The sequence below is a fragment of the Jaculus jaculus genome, chromosome 6 (assembly GCF_020740685.1).
Source record: "Jaculus jaculus isolate mJacJac1 chromosome 6, mJacJac1.mat.Y.cur, whole genome shotgun sequence".
Classification (NCBI taxonomy): Eukaryota; Metazoa; Chordata; class Mammalia; order Rodentia; family Dipodidae; genus Jaculus; species Jaculus jaculus.
The window spans coordinates 144,606,222-144,625,730 of record NC_059107.1 but is presented as its reverse complement, the minus strand read 5'-3'; the positions used below and the strand labels follow the sequence as shown (position 1 = coordinate 144,625,730).

The window sequence follows — 19,509 nt, the reverse complement described above, 5'->3', positions numbered from 1 at the left end:
AACAATGATTTTTTTTCCCCTAAATATTTTATTTATTTGTTTGTGAGAGAGAGGGGAGACAGAGAGGGAAAAGAGAAGAGAAGAGAAGAGGACACACCAGGGCTAAAAATGAATATAAGACAGATGTGACACTTTGTGCATCTGGCTTTACTTGGGTACTGGGGAAATGACTCCCAGCTGGCAGGCTTTGAAGCTAGTTGCTTTTAACTGCAGAGTCATCTCTCCAGACTGAATCCACCCTGTCTCTCTTTTTTTTTTGTTTTTTCAAAATAAAGTCTTACTCTAGCCCACACTGACCTGGAACTCACTCCACAGTCCCAGGCTGGCTTTGAACTCAGGGATCCTCCTACTTCTGCCTCCTCAGTGCTGGGATTAAAGGCATGTGCCACCCTGCCCGGCTCCAACCCCAAATTTTATACATATTTTATTTATTTGACAAAGAAAGAGAGAGAGAGAGGCACAGACAGAGAGAACAGGCATGCCAGGGCCTCTATCCACTGCAAACAAACTCCAGACACATGTGCTACTTTGTACATCTGGCTTTATGTGGACATTGGGAAATCGAACCTGGATCCTTGGGCTTTGCCAGCAAATTCCTTAATCACTAAGCCATCTTTCTCCAGCCCACAGCCCCATTTTTTTTTAATGCAAGAATTAAACACAGAAAATACTTTTTTATCTGGGACTTGAGAAACTAAGAGCAAGAGAGAAGGGGAATAAAGCAGTACAGAGGAAGTTTACCAAAAAGTACACCCATTAATTTTTTGAACTTGTCCCTAAGCTTCTTGTAATTTAATCAACAATTATTTAAAAATACCAAAAAACTTCATAACTTATATATACATTTAATCTTAAAAAAGATTTTTTTTTTTTAATCTGGGCACTGTGGTGTACGCCTTTAATCCCAACACTTGGAAGACTAAGGTAAGAGGATCACTGTGGGTTCAAGGCTGGCCTGAGACTAGATAGTGAATTCCAGCTCACTTGGGCTACCTTGAAAAACCAAAAGAACAAAAAAAGTTTTTTAATAGAACTAGCCCAACAAAGCTTCTCATGTCTCTGGTAATAATGACAAGGACAATGAGTTCTCAGGCTGCTTTCACAGACTGTTCTAGCTGTTTCCTCCAAACCTACCAACAATCTGGATGTCAATGGATGCACTTTCCACGTATTTTTCCACTTTGACCTGCAGATCATACTTCCCAGAATGGCTTCTCTCTGCTTTTCTGATAAATATGATTGTATCGGTCTCAGAGTTACGAATGTTTATTTGATTCTTATCAATTTCTTGACCATCCTTCTTCCAGCTCAATTCTGGTTTTGGTTTGCCCTAAAAAGAAAGAGAGAAAAAGTGGAGAAGGGCTGAGGAGATGGCTCAGTGGTTAAAAGCATTTGCTTGCAAAGCCTGGGTTCGATTTCCGAGTACCCATGTAAAGCCAGACCCACAAAGTGGCTCATGCGTCTAGAGTTCATTTGCAGCGGCAGGAGGTCCTGGCACACCCACCAATACTCATTCTCTGTGGGTCCTTGGATCCTCGGGGCTGCGGTTCCCTGAAGGCGTCCAGGCAACCATGGAGAGCGGGGTCTTGAGCGGCCGTGAGCAGGACACAAGAACCACTTTTGGGAGGCGTCTCAGTGAGCGGCCCGTTTGTTTGTCAGGGAAATGTGTTTATAAGCAGTTGAGGGTGAGAAGAGGGCTCTACGGGGATCGGTGGGTTCAAAGGCTGCTACCTGAGGCCTAGGGACGTTCATTGCAGCACACAGGGAGTCAGGTGATCTACATCGTGGTAGGAACAGGGTCGCAGGGGATGGGCTGGGTGAAGGCTGCTGGCTGATAAGGAGTTTCCTAGGCACTGGCCAAAGGTCACAGGGTTATGGGCAAAGCCTGAGTTCAGGTGTGCAGTCTTTACGGAGCTTCTGTAGATCATACAAGTGCTTTAGGACATCACCTAAGCCTGATGACCACGGCAGCATTCATTCCACTGTGCCGTGCTGTTCTTCTCAGAATGGTCTAGAATTCTTTCTCTGCTCTTTCTAATGGCTGACACTATTCTTTCTTTCTTTCTTTTTTTTTTTTTTTTTTTGTTTTTTCGAGGTAGGGCCTCACTCTGGCCCAGGCTGACCTGGAATTCACTATGTAGTCTCAGGGTGGCCTCGAACTCACGGTGATCCTCATACCTCTGCCTCCTGAGTGCTGGGATTAAAGGCGTGCGCCACCATGCCCGGCTTCTTTCTTTATTTTTTTTTTGAGGCAGGGTCTCAATTTAGCCCAGGCTAACATGGACTTCACTCTGTAGCCCAGGCTGGCCTTGAACTTAGGGTGATCCTCCTGCCTCAGCCTGCTGAGAGGTGTGAGCCACCATACACAGACAGTATTGTTTCAACGCAGAAATTGTAATCATATTCACAGGCATGAGTTTGTTTCTTTTGTTGTCAGTGTTCTTGGTTTTGTTTTAGTTTTATTTTGAGACAGAGTCTGATGTAGACTGATGACTATCAGCAGAAACCTGATTCGTTTTGTAAATAACAGATGCTTTTGGTGGAACTGTGATTTCACAATGGGCACCTTTTTAGTTAGTGCTCAAGATGTCAAACTGGGGTTCTGTTGGCTTCAAGGTCATGAGCACTAAGGGAGTATTGTTTCCTTGAGTGTTATACTCAGAGCTCTGCTGAAAATGACCAGTGTTAAGATGGCAAGGACCACAGAGACTCAAGCCTCCACCATTTCTTCATTTGGTATCTCTCTGATTTGCTCTCCTGCCCCACCATAACCCTTTAGACAAGACTAGCTTGGACTTCTCGGCTCCCACAGCAGGAAATTTTTTTTTTTTTTTACACATGTCTATGTGTGTGTCATATGTGTTTATATATGTTCCCATGTGTGTGGATATACATGTGTTATGTAGGTGTGTGCGTGCATGTGTATGTGCATGCATATGGAGACCAGAGGTCAACGTCAGGTGACTTTCTCAATGGCCCCTCCATCTTATTTACTGAGGCAAAGTCTCTCACTTGAATGCAGAGCTCACCAGCTGGCTAGCCAGCATGCCCTGGGATCCCCTGTGTTCATCTCTGAGCACTGGCATTATAGGCAATCCTTTAAGCCTACCTGGCCTTTATGTGGGTTCTGGGGATCCTATCTCAAATCCTCACACCTGCGCAGCAAGCATCATACTTACTGGGTCATTCCCATCCCTACCCCACCCCCCACCCGGCCCGGTCAGCCCCTATAGCAGGACATTTTGGAACCGTCTTCCATATCTCCTCCATTATTAACCCATTCTCTCCTGGGGAATCCTGAGCCCTGAGCTTAAAGGCTTAACCACTTCCCTCTCCATCTTAAACACTGTGAGGGAGCCCTGCTTATTACCTGGAAAGGTATAACCAGGTTGACGGCTTCTCCAACTCTGCGGATATAGGTTTGCTTCAAGTGCCTCGGGATGCGAATCTTCGGAGGCTCTGTGGGAGCGGGAAGAAGCACGATTGTGTGGTCAGTACGGTACTCTGGCAATGGCTTTGTCTAATGGCAGTCTTGGATGTGCCCAATAGTACACTTGGCAACTATGGTCCAGACTGTGTTCATCAACAGCTCAATCCAGCAATATTTGTCCTTGATCTCCCTGGATTTCTTGTAACTTTGTGTTTTTATTGTTATAGGCCCAAAGCTTAAAAAAAAAAAAGTCAGCGTTCTCCCCCCCCACTTAGGATTGTGTGTGTGTGTGTGTGTATCTTTTTATCACCTAAATAATGAAAAATTTTCAAATAAAAATCCCATGGCAGGGCTGGAAAGATGGCTCAACAATTAAGGTACTTGCTTCCAAAGTTTGATAGCTCAGGTTTGATTCTCTAGGACCCATTTAAAGCCAGATATCCAAATTGGTGCCACACATCTGGAGTTTGTTTGCAGTGGCAAGAGACCCTGGAACATCCATTCTCCCTCATTCTCTCTTTCTACTTATAAATAAATAAATAATATGTTTTTAAAAAATCCCATGAGAAATCTACAGGTACCAATCTATCAGGTAGGACTGTTCATTCTTTCTTAGTAGGAAAAAAAATTAACATTTCCTCTTTTTGGTAACCCTGTTGGAGTTTGGTAGTCACTTTATCCTTGTGTGATGATGGCAGAGTGTGAATTAATATTCATTAAAATTCATTAATATTCACTTAAACACCATGGACATATTAGAACAGGAGAAGGAAGTTCAAGGTTGAGTGGATCACAAGGATATAGCAGGTCTCATTTTTTTAAACTAATCTTTTTTTTTTTTAATTTTATTTGAGAGAGAGACAATTGGTGGACCAAGGCCTTCAGCTATTGCAAATAACTCCAGATATGTACGCTCCTTGTACACATGTGCGTCATTGCACATTTGCATCACTGTGCATCCGGCTTACATGGAACCTGGAGATTTGAACATGAGTTCTTAGGCTTTGAGGGCAAGTGCCATAACTGCTAAGCCATCTCTCCAGCCCAAGGTCTCATTTTTTTTTTTTTTTGATGCTTGTCATTTTCATACAAAGATATTGGGCTACATGCTTTCCATAAATGATGTAAACCTTACAGTCACCTTGTAACATAGATAACATTCTTTTTAAAAAATATTTTTATTAGCCAGGTGTGGTGGCACATGTCTCTAATCCCAGCACTCAGGAGGCAGAAATAGGAGGATCCCTGTGAGTTCAAGGCCACCCTGAGACTACATAGTGAATTCCAGGTCAGCCTGGACTAGGGTGAGACCCTACCTCAACCCCCTGCCCAAAAAACTTATTTAGGAGCCTGGCATGGTGGCACATACCTTTAATCCCAGCACTCGGGAGGGAGAAGTAGGAGGATCATCATGAGTTCGAGGCCATCCTGAGACTACATAGTGAATTCCAGGTCAGCCTGGGCTAGAGTGAGACCCTACCTCGAAAAACCAGAGAGAGAGAGTGATAGAGAGACAGATAAGGAGAATGGGAATGCCAGGGCCTCTAGCCCCTGCAGATGCATGTACCACTTTGTACATCTGGCTTTACGTGGGAATCGGGGAATTGATCTGGGTCATTAGGTTACACAGGAAAATGCTTTAGCCGCTAAGCAATCTTTCCAGCCCACCACTTTTTACTTGAGGATAAGCAATAGAAGCATAGGAGCTGGTCTAACTTCTCAAGGTCACAGGAAGAGATTAGAACGTGGAGTCAGGCTCAAGTGTTCCTGTTGGAAACATGGATTTGGGATGAGATCTGGCTCTGAGTCCTAGATCAGATAATGGATCTAGTCTCAGCCTCCTCTTCCACAAAATGGAAATGACAGCAACATATCGAATTCTGGTTCATAGAATTGTGAGGATAAAGTGAAATCATCCACTTAGCGTCCTGGCTGAGAATAGCAAGGACTCAACAAGCTCTAGTGGATGGTAATGACAATGGCTGGGGGACACAGTGGAAGGGAACTTGGAGACCCTCTCACTTCCGAACCCTGCTTGAAAGGAAATAAAGACCCAGCAAGGTCCCATAGGGAATTAAATAATGATAATTATTATGTTTGCTATAATACTAAGTATTATTATAACAGATAATACATGGTGAGGGCTTATAATTTGACATTCTTTTTTTAAAAAAATTTCTTGTTCATTTATTTGAAAATGACAGACAGAGAGAGAAAGAGGCAGATAGAGAGACACAGAGAGAGAATGGGCATGCCAGGGCCTCCAGCCACTGCAAACGAACTCCAAATACACGCGCCCCCTTGTGCATCTGGCTGATGTGGGTCCTGAGGAATCAAGCCTTGAACCGGGGTCCTTAGGCTTCACAGGTAAGTGCTTAACCACTAAACCATCTCTCCAGCCCACATTCTTTTTTAAAATTTAATTAATTATTTAATTTGTAAGCACAGAGAAACATAGAGAAGGGAGTAAACACAGAGAATGGGCACACCACTGCCTCTAGCTGCTGCAAACAAATTCTAGGTGCATCTGGCTTTACATGGGTTCTGTGGAATCGAACTTGGGTTGTTAGACTTTGCAGGCAAGTACCTTAGCCACTAAGCCATCTCTCCAGCCAGTGGTAAGCATTCTGTTAGGCAAAATAACAAAGGCTAGCTTATTAAATTTTCACCTATAAATTAATTAAAGCTTAAGAAAATCATGTCTCTCAATGTCACATAGCTAATAATCTTTTTATCCATCCATCCATCATCTACCCATCCATCAACTCATCTGTCTGTACATACTCAGTCCAGAAAGGTCTTAGGAAGTCATTATGAGTTGATGGTAGAACCTTATCTACAACCCAGCTCTTCACAACCTCAGTCTCATGTTCTTTCCTCTGGGATTGGGGTCCTCAAACTTTTTGGTCTTAGTACTCCATTATGGAATTACTTCATTGCAGGTATTTTCTAGAAAATATTTTGGAGGATGGAATTTCAAAGGGGAAAGTGTGGGGGGGGGGAGGAGGGAATTACCATGGGATATTTTTTTATAATCATGGAAAATGCTAATAAAAATTTAAAAAAAAGAAAATATCTGCCAAATTCTCAAGTCAGTCCACAGTCTGTCACTCTGTCTTTCTTTCAAGTAAACGCGAGCTTCATGAAAAGGTCACCACACAATACTTTCTAAGGACAGTGGTCATTTTGCAATAGCATTGTAAGAACTTAAGAACTTCATACTTGCTTTGTGTTTCCTTGTTAAGTGAGTCTAGGGAAAAAAAAAAAGAACAACAACACAGGGACCAAGATTTAACAAGAATTAGTAACTTTTGGGCTGACAAGATGGCTTAGCAATTAAGATACTTTGCCTGCAAAACCTGAGGACCCAGGTTTGATTCCCCAGATTCCACGTCCAGCTGGATGCACAAGGTGGTGCATGTGTCTGGAGTCTGTTTGGAGTGGCTGGAGGCCTTGGGGTATCCATTCTCTCTGTCTTTCTTCTCCCTCTCTCTCTCTCTGCTTGCAAATAAATAAATAAATATTATTTTTTCAAAATTAGTAACTTTTATGCTTCACCAGCAACACCCTGAAGTAGAACTGGCGAGAACGTGGTGGTGGGGGACGCAGGTGGTGACAGCTAGGTGGCGCTGATAATTCATCCAAAGGTACCAGTGGGTTTGTTTCCTTGCACTTTTACACCATCAGAGCAAAATATGAGTCCACTGAGAAAGGCCAGACGGTATTCATGTTATTATGATAACGTTTGTGTCCGTGCAGACCTTACTGGAGCCAGGCTGCTGGGTGGGGGCTGTTTGCACGGCCCTTCACTCTGAACAGGTAGTGACACCACGGTTGGTCCTGGAACCTCACAAGGCAATTTTGCCTGGGTCCTTGATACCAAATTATAAGCCCCAAGCTGGTCTTTCAAACTGTCCCTTCCCCCCGCCAAAAAAAAAAAATGGTTTTGTTGATTTCTAACTTCCAAGAAACATTAATGACAAATCAAAAGAAGGGTAGCAAAATAAAACTGGAGAAAGGGGCTTAAGGAATGGAACAAGGAGGGTCCACTTGAAGTCCTTGCCACCTACCTATGATCTGCTTCACGAGAATGGGCTGAGAGTAGTATTTGGGCTCGCTCGCCCCGGCTGCGTTAATAGCTTTCACGCGCACGAAGATCTTTGCGTCCGTGGGTAGACCCGTGATGGTGAACTTGGTCTTGTCAATCAGATCAGTGTTTGCAACTACCCAGTCCTCACCTGCAACCCGTGCAAAAAAAAAGGAGAGAAGCACAAATAGCGTTTAGCGAAAGAAATCATCCAAGCCATTGCACTCAATTCCAAGTTAGCATTTTACTCAGGATGAAATCATTTGGGAGGGGGATGGAGAGATGGCTCCGTGGTTAAGGTGCCGGCCTGCAAAGCCTAGGAACCCAGGTTCGATTCCCTGGTACCCACGTAAAGCCAGATGCACAAGGTGGCGCATGTATCTGGAGTTCATTTGTAGTGGCTAGAGGCCCTGGTGCACTCATTATCTCTCTGCCTCTTTCCGTCTCACACTCTCTGAAATAAATAATTAATAAAATATTAAAAGATAATTTGGAAAGAGTAAGACTTTGGTCTGGACTTGGATTGCCTTGGTGGGCAATATTTTCATATATTTAAATGAAGAAAAGGAAGAATTAACTATGAGATTCTGCTGATTCTGCAAAACCTCTCATTTGGGATTAAAGTGCCTTGAGTGATAATCTCTGTCCCCGAGTTTTAATGTGAGGCAGTTTTATTCCAATTTGACTTTATAGCCATTGAACATATTTAGGGACATATATGCACACACGTTAAAATTTTAAGAGGAGAAGATTGCTATTCTTAGGAAGGAGACATTATCCTTCATAGTCATGTAATTTCTATTTTTTTCTTGGCTGGTTTGTTATTGTGAGAAGTGAATGTGGCTGTGAAGAATCAGACTGTGTTCATTTGCATTCATGGAGAAATCCCCTTACATTTACGCAGACAAAACACAGGGCAGGTGCTGAAACCTCGTGAGTTGCCACATCCTTTCCTCTCAACCAGAACTCCAGTGTTCCTTTTCATATTTGTTAGCTTTGTCTAAAACATCAAACAGACTTTAGAGGCAGCACCCAGGGCTCACAAGTATTTTAGTTTCTAAAAGGGAGAAGGATTGGATCCCAATGATAAAGTCACCCCCTTTGAGCCCCAACTCCAGGGGCTTTTGTGTGTAGATAGTAAGTGTGCCTCCTCTGTGATGGTGGAGCATTCCCAGAGGTTATCATATGGTAAGAAAGGCCGAGAGCATCACAGAGTACTTTACCTGATAGGTCACACGCAGCCTCCCCATTTTCATTAGACTGTTTTGCTGGTGAACCTTTGGGAATCCGTCATTAAAATTAATTAAAGACACCCACTTTCACACCAGAAGATCATCAGATCAGTAGTCAGCATTCTCTGTTAGTAACGTATGCAAAGTAGGCAAAGAGAGTTGTCTTCAGAGCAGTGACGGAAGAGGGCAAGAGTGTTGGGGGGGGGGAGATCTCCGAGGGGCGCTGCTGACTGTGCCCTGCACGTTTGGCCCCCCCGGCGCTTGCTCCAGAGAAGAGGAGGGAATGAGAAAAGAGGAGAAAGGAAGCTGGGGCGCCTTGGACTGTGGGAAGAAGAGTGAAGCATAAAGCAAGACCCTGCAGGGAAGCGAGGAGCCGGTCCTGGAGTCCATGGGGAGGCAGTGTATAGGGACCCCTCAGTTCTGGGTCCTGTTCCTCCACCTTAGCTTTGGCGGGTCTTCTCCAAGCCCCAGAACTCCCTGGGGAGTGTGAGCCTGGAGCGCCCTCTTAACAGACCAGGCGATGGACAGGAGTGGAGTCAGCTCCAGCAGCTCACAAGGCAAGCTTGGTTGCTGGGACAATGAACTGTCTGCTCACGGAGAAAACAAGGCTCGAGAAGCCTGGGTCCTGCCTTGCATGTGAATGCCTCACAGGTTTAGGAAAGCGTGCCTTTTTGTTTTGTTTTGTTTCCATACCCAGAGATGAGCTGGTAGCTGTCCCTGGGCACCTTGGCCTTGCTCTCTCCTTTCCAACCCTGCCAGGAATATAAAGGAAAAAGGGAAGGGAGCCCATGTCCTTTTAGCTGAGAAGGCATGTGGTTGATAAAAATAAATAAGATTGAACAAAAAAAAAAAGATAATGCCTTTAGGCAAATGGCCTGGTATCATGTTCCTTTCCTCCTTGTAAGGCAATGGCTGGGAAAGTGAAAATAGAACCCAAGAAAACAAAAGAACTAAGTACTTATAAATGATAATATTTCAAGAAAAAACAGGGTGAAAAAGATGGAGGGGAACAAAAATAGCTCATCTCTTCACATGTGAGCTACTAAATGAGGGAAACAGAAAGAAAATGATGTCTTAGGGGAATGGGGAAGAAATATGTAAGTTGTTTAATATGTGAGGTGAGAGTTTAAGAAAAGAACGAAATTGAGAGTGAAGAGTAAAATACTGCAAGCATTAAAAATAAAACTAAATAAATAAAAAAGAGAAAGGCAAACTAAAAATGAACACACAACCATACGTAAGAAAGAATTCTCTTGTAGAATAAACCTGACATGTCTAAAAGCATCAAACACTACATAAATTAGTCTGAAGGACAATAGCTATTAAAAGAGAATGAAGAATGAGGCAGCCACATTAAGAAAACGAGAAAAGACTGCTAGAAGAAAGATATATACGTTATGAAAGATTTTTCATAGAAAGCTAATTCCAACATGTTATGTGACAAAATATATACATAATAATGACTGTGTACATATACATATGTATATCCATGTATACATATATATCTACACAGACCACACACAAAATCATGTAAAATACACTTCATTGTATTTTATCTAAGGTGGGTAACATCAAAATGACAGCCATCTATCATTTTGCTGTATCTTCTTACTTTTTAAACCTATCAGAAAGAAAAGAGTAAAAAATTTGCTCTATTTCATACATACACAACAGTTCATGCCCAGTAACCTCTTCACCTATAAGATTATATAGGATTAGGAAATTCTGTTGGCTGGGCCTTATGAAAAACAGAGTGGAGTGCTCACAATTTATTTTTGCTTAAATAAAGTATACATATGTGATAGGAATACACCATATTTTGAATGCTGAAGAATTTCCTTGGTGAGCTAGAGAGATGGCTTAGCGGTTAAGCGCTTGCCTGTCAAGCCTAAGGACCCTGGTTCAAGGCTCGATTCCCCAGGACCCAGGTTAGCCAGATGCACAAGGGGCACACACGTCTTGAGTTCCTTTGCAGTGGCTAGAGGCCATGCCGTGCCCATTCTCTATCTATCTATCTGCCTCTTTCTCTGTCTGTCGCTCTCAAATAAATAAATAAAAAGAATTTCCTTGGTGCATAAGTGCACAATACCCAATAGCCTTGCTGTGTTAACCCCAAGGCTTTTCTTAATATCCCCACAGGTTTGATCAGTAGCCTTCCAAATCTTGTGAAAATCTAGCATAGCACTGAGTGAGGCCAGTGACTCAGGGTTACTTCATCCCTAGATCCTCTTCTTCCTCCTCAGCAGCAATGATTATTTCTTCTCAGAGCCCAGGCTGGGCCTGGGATTTCTTTTTCAGTCATCTTCTTTTGATAAGGGTTTCTTCACAGTGGTTTTCTTCTAGGAAAGGGTCACTTGAGTTTACCAATGTGCTGGTGTTCTTTGCTTCATGTGCAGCTTCCGTGATAGAGTTTGGGGTCCACAGAGTTACCCGGGCTTTGTTTTTGTGGGACAAGAGTGAGCTTCCTCTAGGGACTATTTACTTACCATCAACCAGCGTGGAGCTGGAGTCCTGGCAGTTCCAGTTTCACCCACCTACTATTTTCTTTCCTTCCTTCTATCCTTCCCCCTCTCCTCTCTCCTGTCTCTCCTCTCCTTCCCTCTTCCTGCTCCTTTGTTATCAGGGATGGAGCTCTGATAACACATGCTAACCAAGTCTCTACTGCCCTCAAGTAAGAATTTACTCGTTTTCAAATGCCATTGCCTTCTAGTCATAGCAAGCAAGAAACCAAGAAACACAAGAGGCTTTTGATGAATGTCATATCTTCTTGTTTCTTGCGTCATCTTTTCTTTCTCATTCAGTGATTCTGGTTTTTGGACCTGTTTCATTTCCCCTTCAAAACTTAAGCGATTTTGATTTTATACTGTTTCATTTAAAATTAAGAACTGTCCTTAATTCTTCCCTCCCCCCTTTTTTCCCTTCTCCCTTCTTCAGCAGGCAGGAGATGCTCCCCACATTGTCACACCTGTGATTGTCTCATTCTTACTCCCAGCAAGCATTCTTTTGAAAGCTGACTTCTGCTCTGCATAGGATTTAGCATTTCCAGACTGCTTCACCCTAAATATTTTTGCTGCACCCAGAAATCATGCCAATTCCAGAAATGGAAGTCCCTGAATTTTTTCCAGAGGCCCGTCTTAGCCTCATAGCATTGTCCAGTCTCAACCTAATTAGGATAGTTTTGAGATGTCAATGTATCAGCATCAAGTACTAAGGAAAGGCTATATTCGTATACATATATATATATATAACTCAGAAAGAAGACATTTGGCTAGATATCACTTTGTAGGAAAGTAACAGGTTCCCAAGGAAGACAAGAGGAAGCGAGGCATATCTCACCTAGGGATGATGGAAATTCATGTAACCTCGAGTTGTACTTACTTCCTTCAAAGCAATACTCTAGCACATAGCCATCTAAACCTGCAGCTCCAATCTGGTCTGGGGGTCTCCACTTCATTGTCACAGATGAGTCAGTGACAGAGTCAACAGCCAGGAGTGTGGGAGGGCTGGTCACAGCTGAAAAGATAAGAGTCAAGAAAAGAAACTTGACTACAGTTATGACGTGGAACCTGTGAGGACATGAACAAGGATGGCACTAAACACACACACAGAAGCCTCACATCCCCTTTTTTAAAATATTTTTTTTTGTTTATTCTTATTTATTTGAGAGCAACAGACAGAGAAACAGGCAGAGAGAAAGAGAGAATGGACACGCCAGGGCTTCCAGCCACTGCAAACGAACTCCAGATGCGTGCGCCCCCTTGTGCATCTGGCTAATGTGGGTCCTGGAGGATCAAGCCTCAAACGGGGGTCCTTAGGCTTCACAGGCAAGCGCTTAACTGCTACGCCATCTCTCCAACCCAAGCCTCACATCTTAATAAAAATTCCATGCCATGTTTTGGAGCATGGTTGTAGTTAAAGCAAAGACATAATTGGCCTGATAATTGTGGAAAGTCACCATGCTTTATCTCCAGTTGAGAGGCTGGTAGGCTCCAAGGAATTGCAGAAGTCAAACATGGGTATCTAATGATCTTGAGCAAATTTCCATTATCCTCTAATTTCAGGGCAAACTCTTACAGCAAATTTTCTTTCTATTGAAGAAAGATAAAATAGTGACACATGTTCCTTTGCTGTCACTGAACTCACTTTTTGGGCTTCACAGATAATATTTAAGATGCAACTGTAAAGCAAAGAGACTCTTCCAGTGGGGTTTGGTTTAGGTATAGAGTAGTGTTTACCCATGGTCTGTGATAGCTTGGGAAGGACAAATGGAGAGAACTCATGTGTCAGTAGACTTGGCTTCATGTTGGCAGTAGGGAGCGGCAGCTCAACTGTCACTGGAATTCTAGAAGTAATTCCAGGGCCTATGTTCTGAAGATACTCAACCCTCCAAAGTTATTTTTTAATTTCTTAGAAAATCACCCTTAACCATATCCAGCCTCCTTTCTAGTTATCTATCAGAAGGAAAGAAACCAGATTCGGGAACAGAGATTCCCATGATGACTTACCCAAAGGAACAAAGGGCTTGGACGGCATGCTGGGCTTGGAGATACCAATGGCATTGACTGCGAAGATGCGGACCTCATAGGCCACACCTTCAATCATCTTCTTGGGCTCAAAAGTTGTTTCTTTGCAGAGGTCAAAGTTCAACCTCATCCACCTAGAGCTCTGTTTCTTCTTCCTTTCAATGAAGTATCCTGCAGGCCACAAGATGGAACTAGGTTTGTCTTGGTCTCCAACATTAAACTTTGTCCGAGAATAGAAGTTCTTAAGTAAAATAGCCACAGGTATTTAAATTTTAATCTACATCAGTTATTCAATCTTACAAACATTAAAACTATTGATGTGAAGCTGGGCGTGGTGGTGCACTCCTTTAAGCCCAGCACTTGGGAGCAGAGGTAGGAGGATTGCCATGAGCTCGAGGTCACCCTGAGACTACATAGTGAATTCCAGGTCAGCCTGAGCTGGAGTGAGACCCTACCTAGAAAAACAAAACAAAACAAAAAAACGAAGTCTGAATTTTGGGCTGAAGAGATGGCTTAGCAATTAAGACATATGCCTGAGAAGCCTAAGGGCCCAGGTTCGATTCTCCAGGTCCCATGTAAGCCAGATGCACATGGTGGCACATGCATCTGGAGTTAGTTTGCAGTGGCTAAAGGCCCTAGCACACCCATTCTCTATCTCTCTCTCCCTAATAAATAAGTAAAAATAAATCTTTAAAAAATATTTATGTGAGGGCTGGAGAGATGGTTTAGTGGTTAAGTGCTTGCCTGTGAAGCCTAGGGACCCCAGTTCGAGGTTCAATTCTCCAGGTCCTACAATAGCCAGATGCACAAGGGGGCGCACATGTCTGGAGTTCGTTTGCAGTGGCTGGAAGCCCTGGTGCACCCATTCTCTCTCTCTCTGTTACTCTCAAGTAAATAAATAAAAATAAACAAAAAAATTTAAAAAATATTTATTTGAGATGTAAACAATAATAATAGAACTAGAAAAAAATTAAAATTGTACTAGAGCAAAGGACCCATAGGCATGCAGGCTACAAGGACAGAAAAGCCGTCGACAGTCTTAACTAGCAGTGGACCCTGTCAACTGCACAACTGGCCATCCAGGCAATATATGCTTACTAGTGCAATAGTGACACACCTCTCATAGGGATAGCCAACCGCTCTCTGATTGGATTTGGGAGGGAATTCATGCCTAATACTGAAAACCTAATTAAAAGCTCATGAAAAAGCCACAGGTGGGGAAACTGTTGTTTGACTAAATGGATATACTGTGCCCACAAAATTGCTCCCTAAGGGGTTGGAGAGATGGCTCAGTGGTTAAAGGCACTTGTTTGCAAAGCCTGTGAGAAATGGATTTAATTCCCTAGTACCAGATGTAAAGCAAGACACACAAAGTGGTGCATGCATCTGGAGTTCATTTGCAGTGGCAGGAGGCCCTGGCACACCCAGTATCTCTCTCTCTCTCTCTCTCTCTCTCTCTCTCTCTCTGCCCCTTTCTTTCAAAATAAATAAATTAAAAAAATACTTAAAAAAATTGCCCCTTATTTATGTTTATGCCCATATGTTAGTGCCTTTCTCACTCAAAAACATTTTGCTTCTATTATATTTTATTTGGAGTGGGGAGAGAATGAATATGGGCATATCAGAGCCTCTTGCCACTGCAAACAAACTCTAGATGCATGTGCCATTTTGTACATCTGGCTTTATGTGGATGCTCCTTGGCTGTCAGGCTTTGCAAGTGCCTTTAACTACACAGCCATCTCTTCAGAGCCCTGTTCTCACTTTTGGCTAGAGAAGCTTTTCCTCTCACATGTTGCTGACCAGTGGGGTGACTCAAAACATTGATGTACTAGAAGTGGCAGTTGGGTGTCACCAGTAAGTGAGACATCTTTATCACAACCCCCAAGGCTCAGGGACCATCGCAAAGAGGTGGCAATAGAATGCCTTCGCCAAAGGATGGGGAGGGTGCTGTGGAATACTGCCTTCCAGACAAAACATGGCAGGTACATCTGCGTCCTCACAGCAGCTGTCGCTACCTCCACAAGACCTGTGTAATATTGGGCCCATCAACGTGTTGTCATGGTGATGGATAAGAGCTTAAAAAATGACATTCAAATAGAAGAGGGACTAATTGAAAAGAAGAAGAGGCTCAGTGGAGAGGGATGGGGAAGGAAAACAAGAGGAAGTAATGGGAGGGGATGATGATCAAAGCACAGCATGTATATGTATGAAAATTATCAAAAAATGTTTTTAAATAAAATTATCAATCTAAAAACAAGGCAATTTAGTTACATGGTTGAACAATCTAGTAGAAGCTAATAGTCCAGAAAGTACCAGCAATGAAAAAAGAAAAAAGGAGGGCTAGAGAAATGGCTTAGTGTTTAAGGCGCTTGCTGTGAGGCCAAAGGACCCAGGTTTGATTCCCCGGAACCCATGTTAGCCAGATGCACAAGGGGGTGCAAGCATCTGGAGTTTGTTTGCAGTGGCTGGAAGCCCTGGTGCACCCATTCTCTCTCTCTCCCTCTTTCTCTGTCAAATAAATAAATAAATAAAGATAAAATATTTTAAATAAATAAATAAAATATTGTACAATAGTCTTTTTATTTATTTTAGTTTTTGCACATGTATTTCTATGTGGTATGCATTCCTGTGTATATACATGTTCATAAGCATGTCAGTTCATGTGTGTGTGTGTGCACATGCAAGTGGAGTGGATAAGTTGATGTCAGGTATCTTTCTCCATCACTCATCACTTTGTTTCACTGATGCAGGGTCTCTCGCTTGAATTCAGAGCTTGTCAATTTGGCTAGGCTAGCTAGCCAGTTTGCCCCAGGGATACCCTGTCTTTGCCGTACAAGTGCTGGAATGACAGGGCAGGTTGCAACTGTAGTTGTAATTGTAGGCAGACTGCCATGCCACTTGGCATTAATGTGGGTGCTCGGGATGCAAACTCAGGTCCTCACACCTGCACGGCACTTTCTCCATTGAGCCATCTCTCCAACCCCCTTAGGCTTTCCTCTTCCTTCTCTCTCCTCCTCATCTTTGTTTTTGGTGGCACTAAGGAACAAACCCAGGGCCTCATGCATGCTAGACCAGGGCTATCACCAAGCTACATTCCAATCCCACAGACAAATGCAAATTTCAAAATGTATTCTGTATCATTATACATAAAGAACATTCCATTCGCACCAGCAATAACATGGACCGGTCAGTGTGTGGTTACCTAAGATTGGAGACCCTCCATCATAGGCTGGAGGCTCCCAGTTCATGATGCACCAGTCATCTCCCACATCTGTCACATTTGGTGCCACTGGAGGATCAGGGATGTCTGGAGCAGACAAAACATAGGGTAAGACAAAATGCAATGACAGAAAATTATAAATATTAAAATACAGCTTTGGGGATAAGCATGCAAATCATTTCTCTGAATACTTTTCTAGAAATGTATTTAATAATTAACTTGGAGAAAAAGTGCAACTCAGTAAGCAATGAGCTATAAACCACTTAAAACAGTGTCACATTAGAGAATAAGCTCTACAGGGGACCCAGGACTCTTGATTTTTACTTTGAAAATGGCAACTGCTACAATGCAATGTAAGTGAGACATCTCTATCACACCCTCTACAGCTCAGGTACAATTATATAAGAGGTGATGGAAAGAATGCAAGAGCCAAAGAAATGGAGGAATGGTTTGGAACACTGTCTTTCAGACACAAAGTAGAGGTTGCATTTATGATCTCACAGTGGCTGTTGCTACCTGCATAAATATGGGGAGAAAAATGATACCAAAATAAATGAGGAGCTAGTTGGAAAGAAGGATTTCAGTGGAGGTGGGATAGAGGGTGGGGGACAAAAGAGGGAGATTGGCGGGGATTATGTTCAGAGCACATTGTCCATATATGTGGAGGTTATCAATAAAAACTGAATATTGGGCATCTTTTCAAAACTATAAAATAAACTCCAAGCAGAATGAAGTAAAGGACTAAAGTAAATTTCACATCAGAAGTCTCAAGATGTTGACTGGTAGAAATTAGAGGCAGAAATGGCAAGACAACATGTCTTCCAAGTATAGTTCAGTTCCTGACAAAATGATTACATTTTGGTCATTTGAAATATGTCTCTTGAGGGAAAATGAAATTGAGAAGAGACTCTGACAAGGGAAAACACTTTATAATTGTGTTTCGGTGTTCTTGGAAGGGCACGCAGAGGGACAATGACTTTGAAGAACTGATGACCACAACCCCAAAAGAATAACCCCAGGTATTCTGTTCCTTCAGTGACAAGTCCTCTATAAACAGCATAGAAAACAGACAAGAAAAGGAATAAAAGGAAGGAAAAAATAAAGAAAAATAGCGAACATAAAGAAGGGACCTAATGAATAGAACCTACTATCATACACTGTCCTCTTTGTCAGCTTCATTCTGGAAATTTGTTCACCTGGAAGACTTAGCCACAACTTAAAAAAAAAAAAGACTACCCACTTACCTACCTATCATCTATTATGTATGTGTGTATGTATGCATGTATATGTTGTGACACGCATGTGGAGGTCAGAGGAACCATAAGGTATCTTTGTTCCATCTTTTTTGAGACAAGGCCTCTTGCTGCTGCAAATGATCTACAAGACTGCAAAGGAATGTCAGACTGGCTGGCCTGTGAGCTTGGGATTCTCTTGGCTCACCCCCTCATTGTTGTAGGTACACTGGTGTGGGGGTTTGATTCAGGTGTCCCCCATAAGCTCAGGTGTTCTGAATGCTAGGTTCACAGCTGATGGAGATTTGGGAATTAGCGCCTCCTGGAGGCAGTGTATTGTTGGGAGCGGGCTTATGGGTGTTATAGTCAGTTTCCCCATGTCAGTGTCTGGCACACTCTCCTGTTGCTGTTGTCCACCTGATATTGGCTAGGGGGTGATGTCCACCCTCTGCTCATGTCATCGTTTTCCCTGTCATCATGGAGCTTCCCCTCAAGTCTGGAAGCCAAGATAAACCTTCTTTTCACCAAAGATGCTCTTGGTTTGGTGGTTTCTACCAGCAATGTGAACCTGACTGCAACTACTGGGATCACAGATGCATGTATCGCTTTGCATCTGGCTTTACATGTGTGCTGGGAATGTGAACCTGGGCCAGCAGCCTTGCACGTGAGTGCCTCTGCCTGCCCGCCATCTACCGGCTCCTCACCCACAACTTTGATCTTGATGCTTGCGTGCGCCTCTCCAGCTTCGTTTTTCAGATTGATGTTGTAGATACCAGAGTCATCTCTTTCAGCCACATCAATGACCAGCGTGCTGCTATCAGGGTAAGATTCTGCCCTGATCCGGCCACTGCCTTCCATAATTGCCTAGCAAAGAAGAAGCAGGATGTGGTATGACATATTCCCAAAACAAAGGTCACTGCAGAGTGCCTGAGGAGCAGAGCTAGACGGGGTAGTGACGCCTGATTCTCAGGTTAATTCTCATCCAACTCTCCAAGTATCCCATCTACCCGTAAGGAAACCAAGAACGAATGTACTCAGGCCACACACCTAAGAAGAAACGAAGCGGGAACTTGATTCCGGAGCCCATCAATGACCAACTCTCTCAGGGGAAAGGCAAAGAGATGGAAATATCAGAGTAGGAGTGTTCTTTTAATGTCATAACAAATCACATGAATTAATTTCAAAATGTCAAGCCAAATTATGCATTTCTGGGATAAAGACAATATGCTTTTGATACTTTTTTTTTCTGGACTTGTTTGCTAAATTTTGCTTAAAACTTTTTCCTCTATGTTTATGAAGGGTGTTGATTTGATTTCTCTTCCTGTGAAGTCTTTTTCATGATTTCACTACAAGGGTAACCCTGCCTGTTAAAAACAAGCAGGGTAGCTGGGCATTTTGGCACATGCCTTTAATCCCAGCACTCGGCAGGCAGAGATAGGAGGATCATTGTGAGTTTGAGGTCAGTTTAAGACCACATAGTGAATTCCAGGTCAGCCTGGGCTAGAGCCAGACTCTCAAAAAACAAAACAAAACAAAACAAAAACAACAAAAATCCCAAGCAGGCAATAGCTCTATCTCTTTACTTTTCTTCAAGGGTTTGTGTAGAATTATATAGAATTGGAATTTTTTTTTAAATTTATTTATTTGAGAGCGACAGACACAGAGAGAAAGACAGATAGAGGGAGAGAGAGAGAATGGGCACGCCAGAGCTTCCAGCCTCTGCAAACGAACTCCAGACGCGTGCGCCCCCTTGTGCATCTGGCTAACGTGGGACCTGGGGAACCG

The 19,509-nt window shown here is 43.0% G+C and overlaps 1 protein-coding gene across 1 annotated transcript in view; it reads right to left on the bottom strand.

Moving 5' to 3' along the window:
* The window catches only part of Mybpc1 (myosin binding protein C1), a 70,284-nt gene that overhangs the window by 16,229 nt on the left and 34,546 nt on the right, over positions 1–19,509 (bottom strand). Inside the window, exons 18-24 of the mRNA XM_045152256.1 lie at positions 18,429–18,588; positions 16,475–16,579; positions 13,255–13,443; positions 12,128–12,262; positions 7,501–7,668; positions 3,371–3,459; positions 1,135–1,330 (exon numbers count right to left, since the gene is read on the bottom strand). Coding sequence (XP_045008191.1) covers positions 1,135–1,330; positions 3,371–3,459; positions 7,501–7,668; positions 12,128–12,262; positions 13,255–13,443; positions 16,475–16,579; positions 18,429–18,588 — 1,042 coding nt within the window. The remainder of the gene's footprint in view (positions 1–1,134; positions 1,331–3,370; positions 3,460–7,500; positions 7,669–12,127; positions 12,263–13,254; positions 13,444–16,474; positions 16,580–18,428; positions 18,589–19,509) is intronic.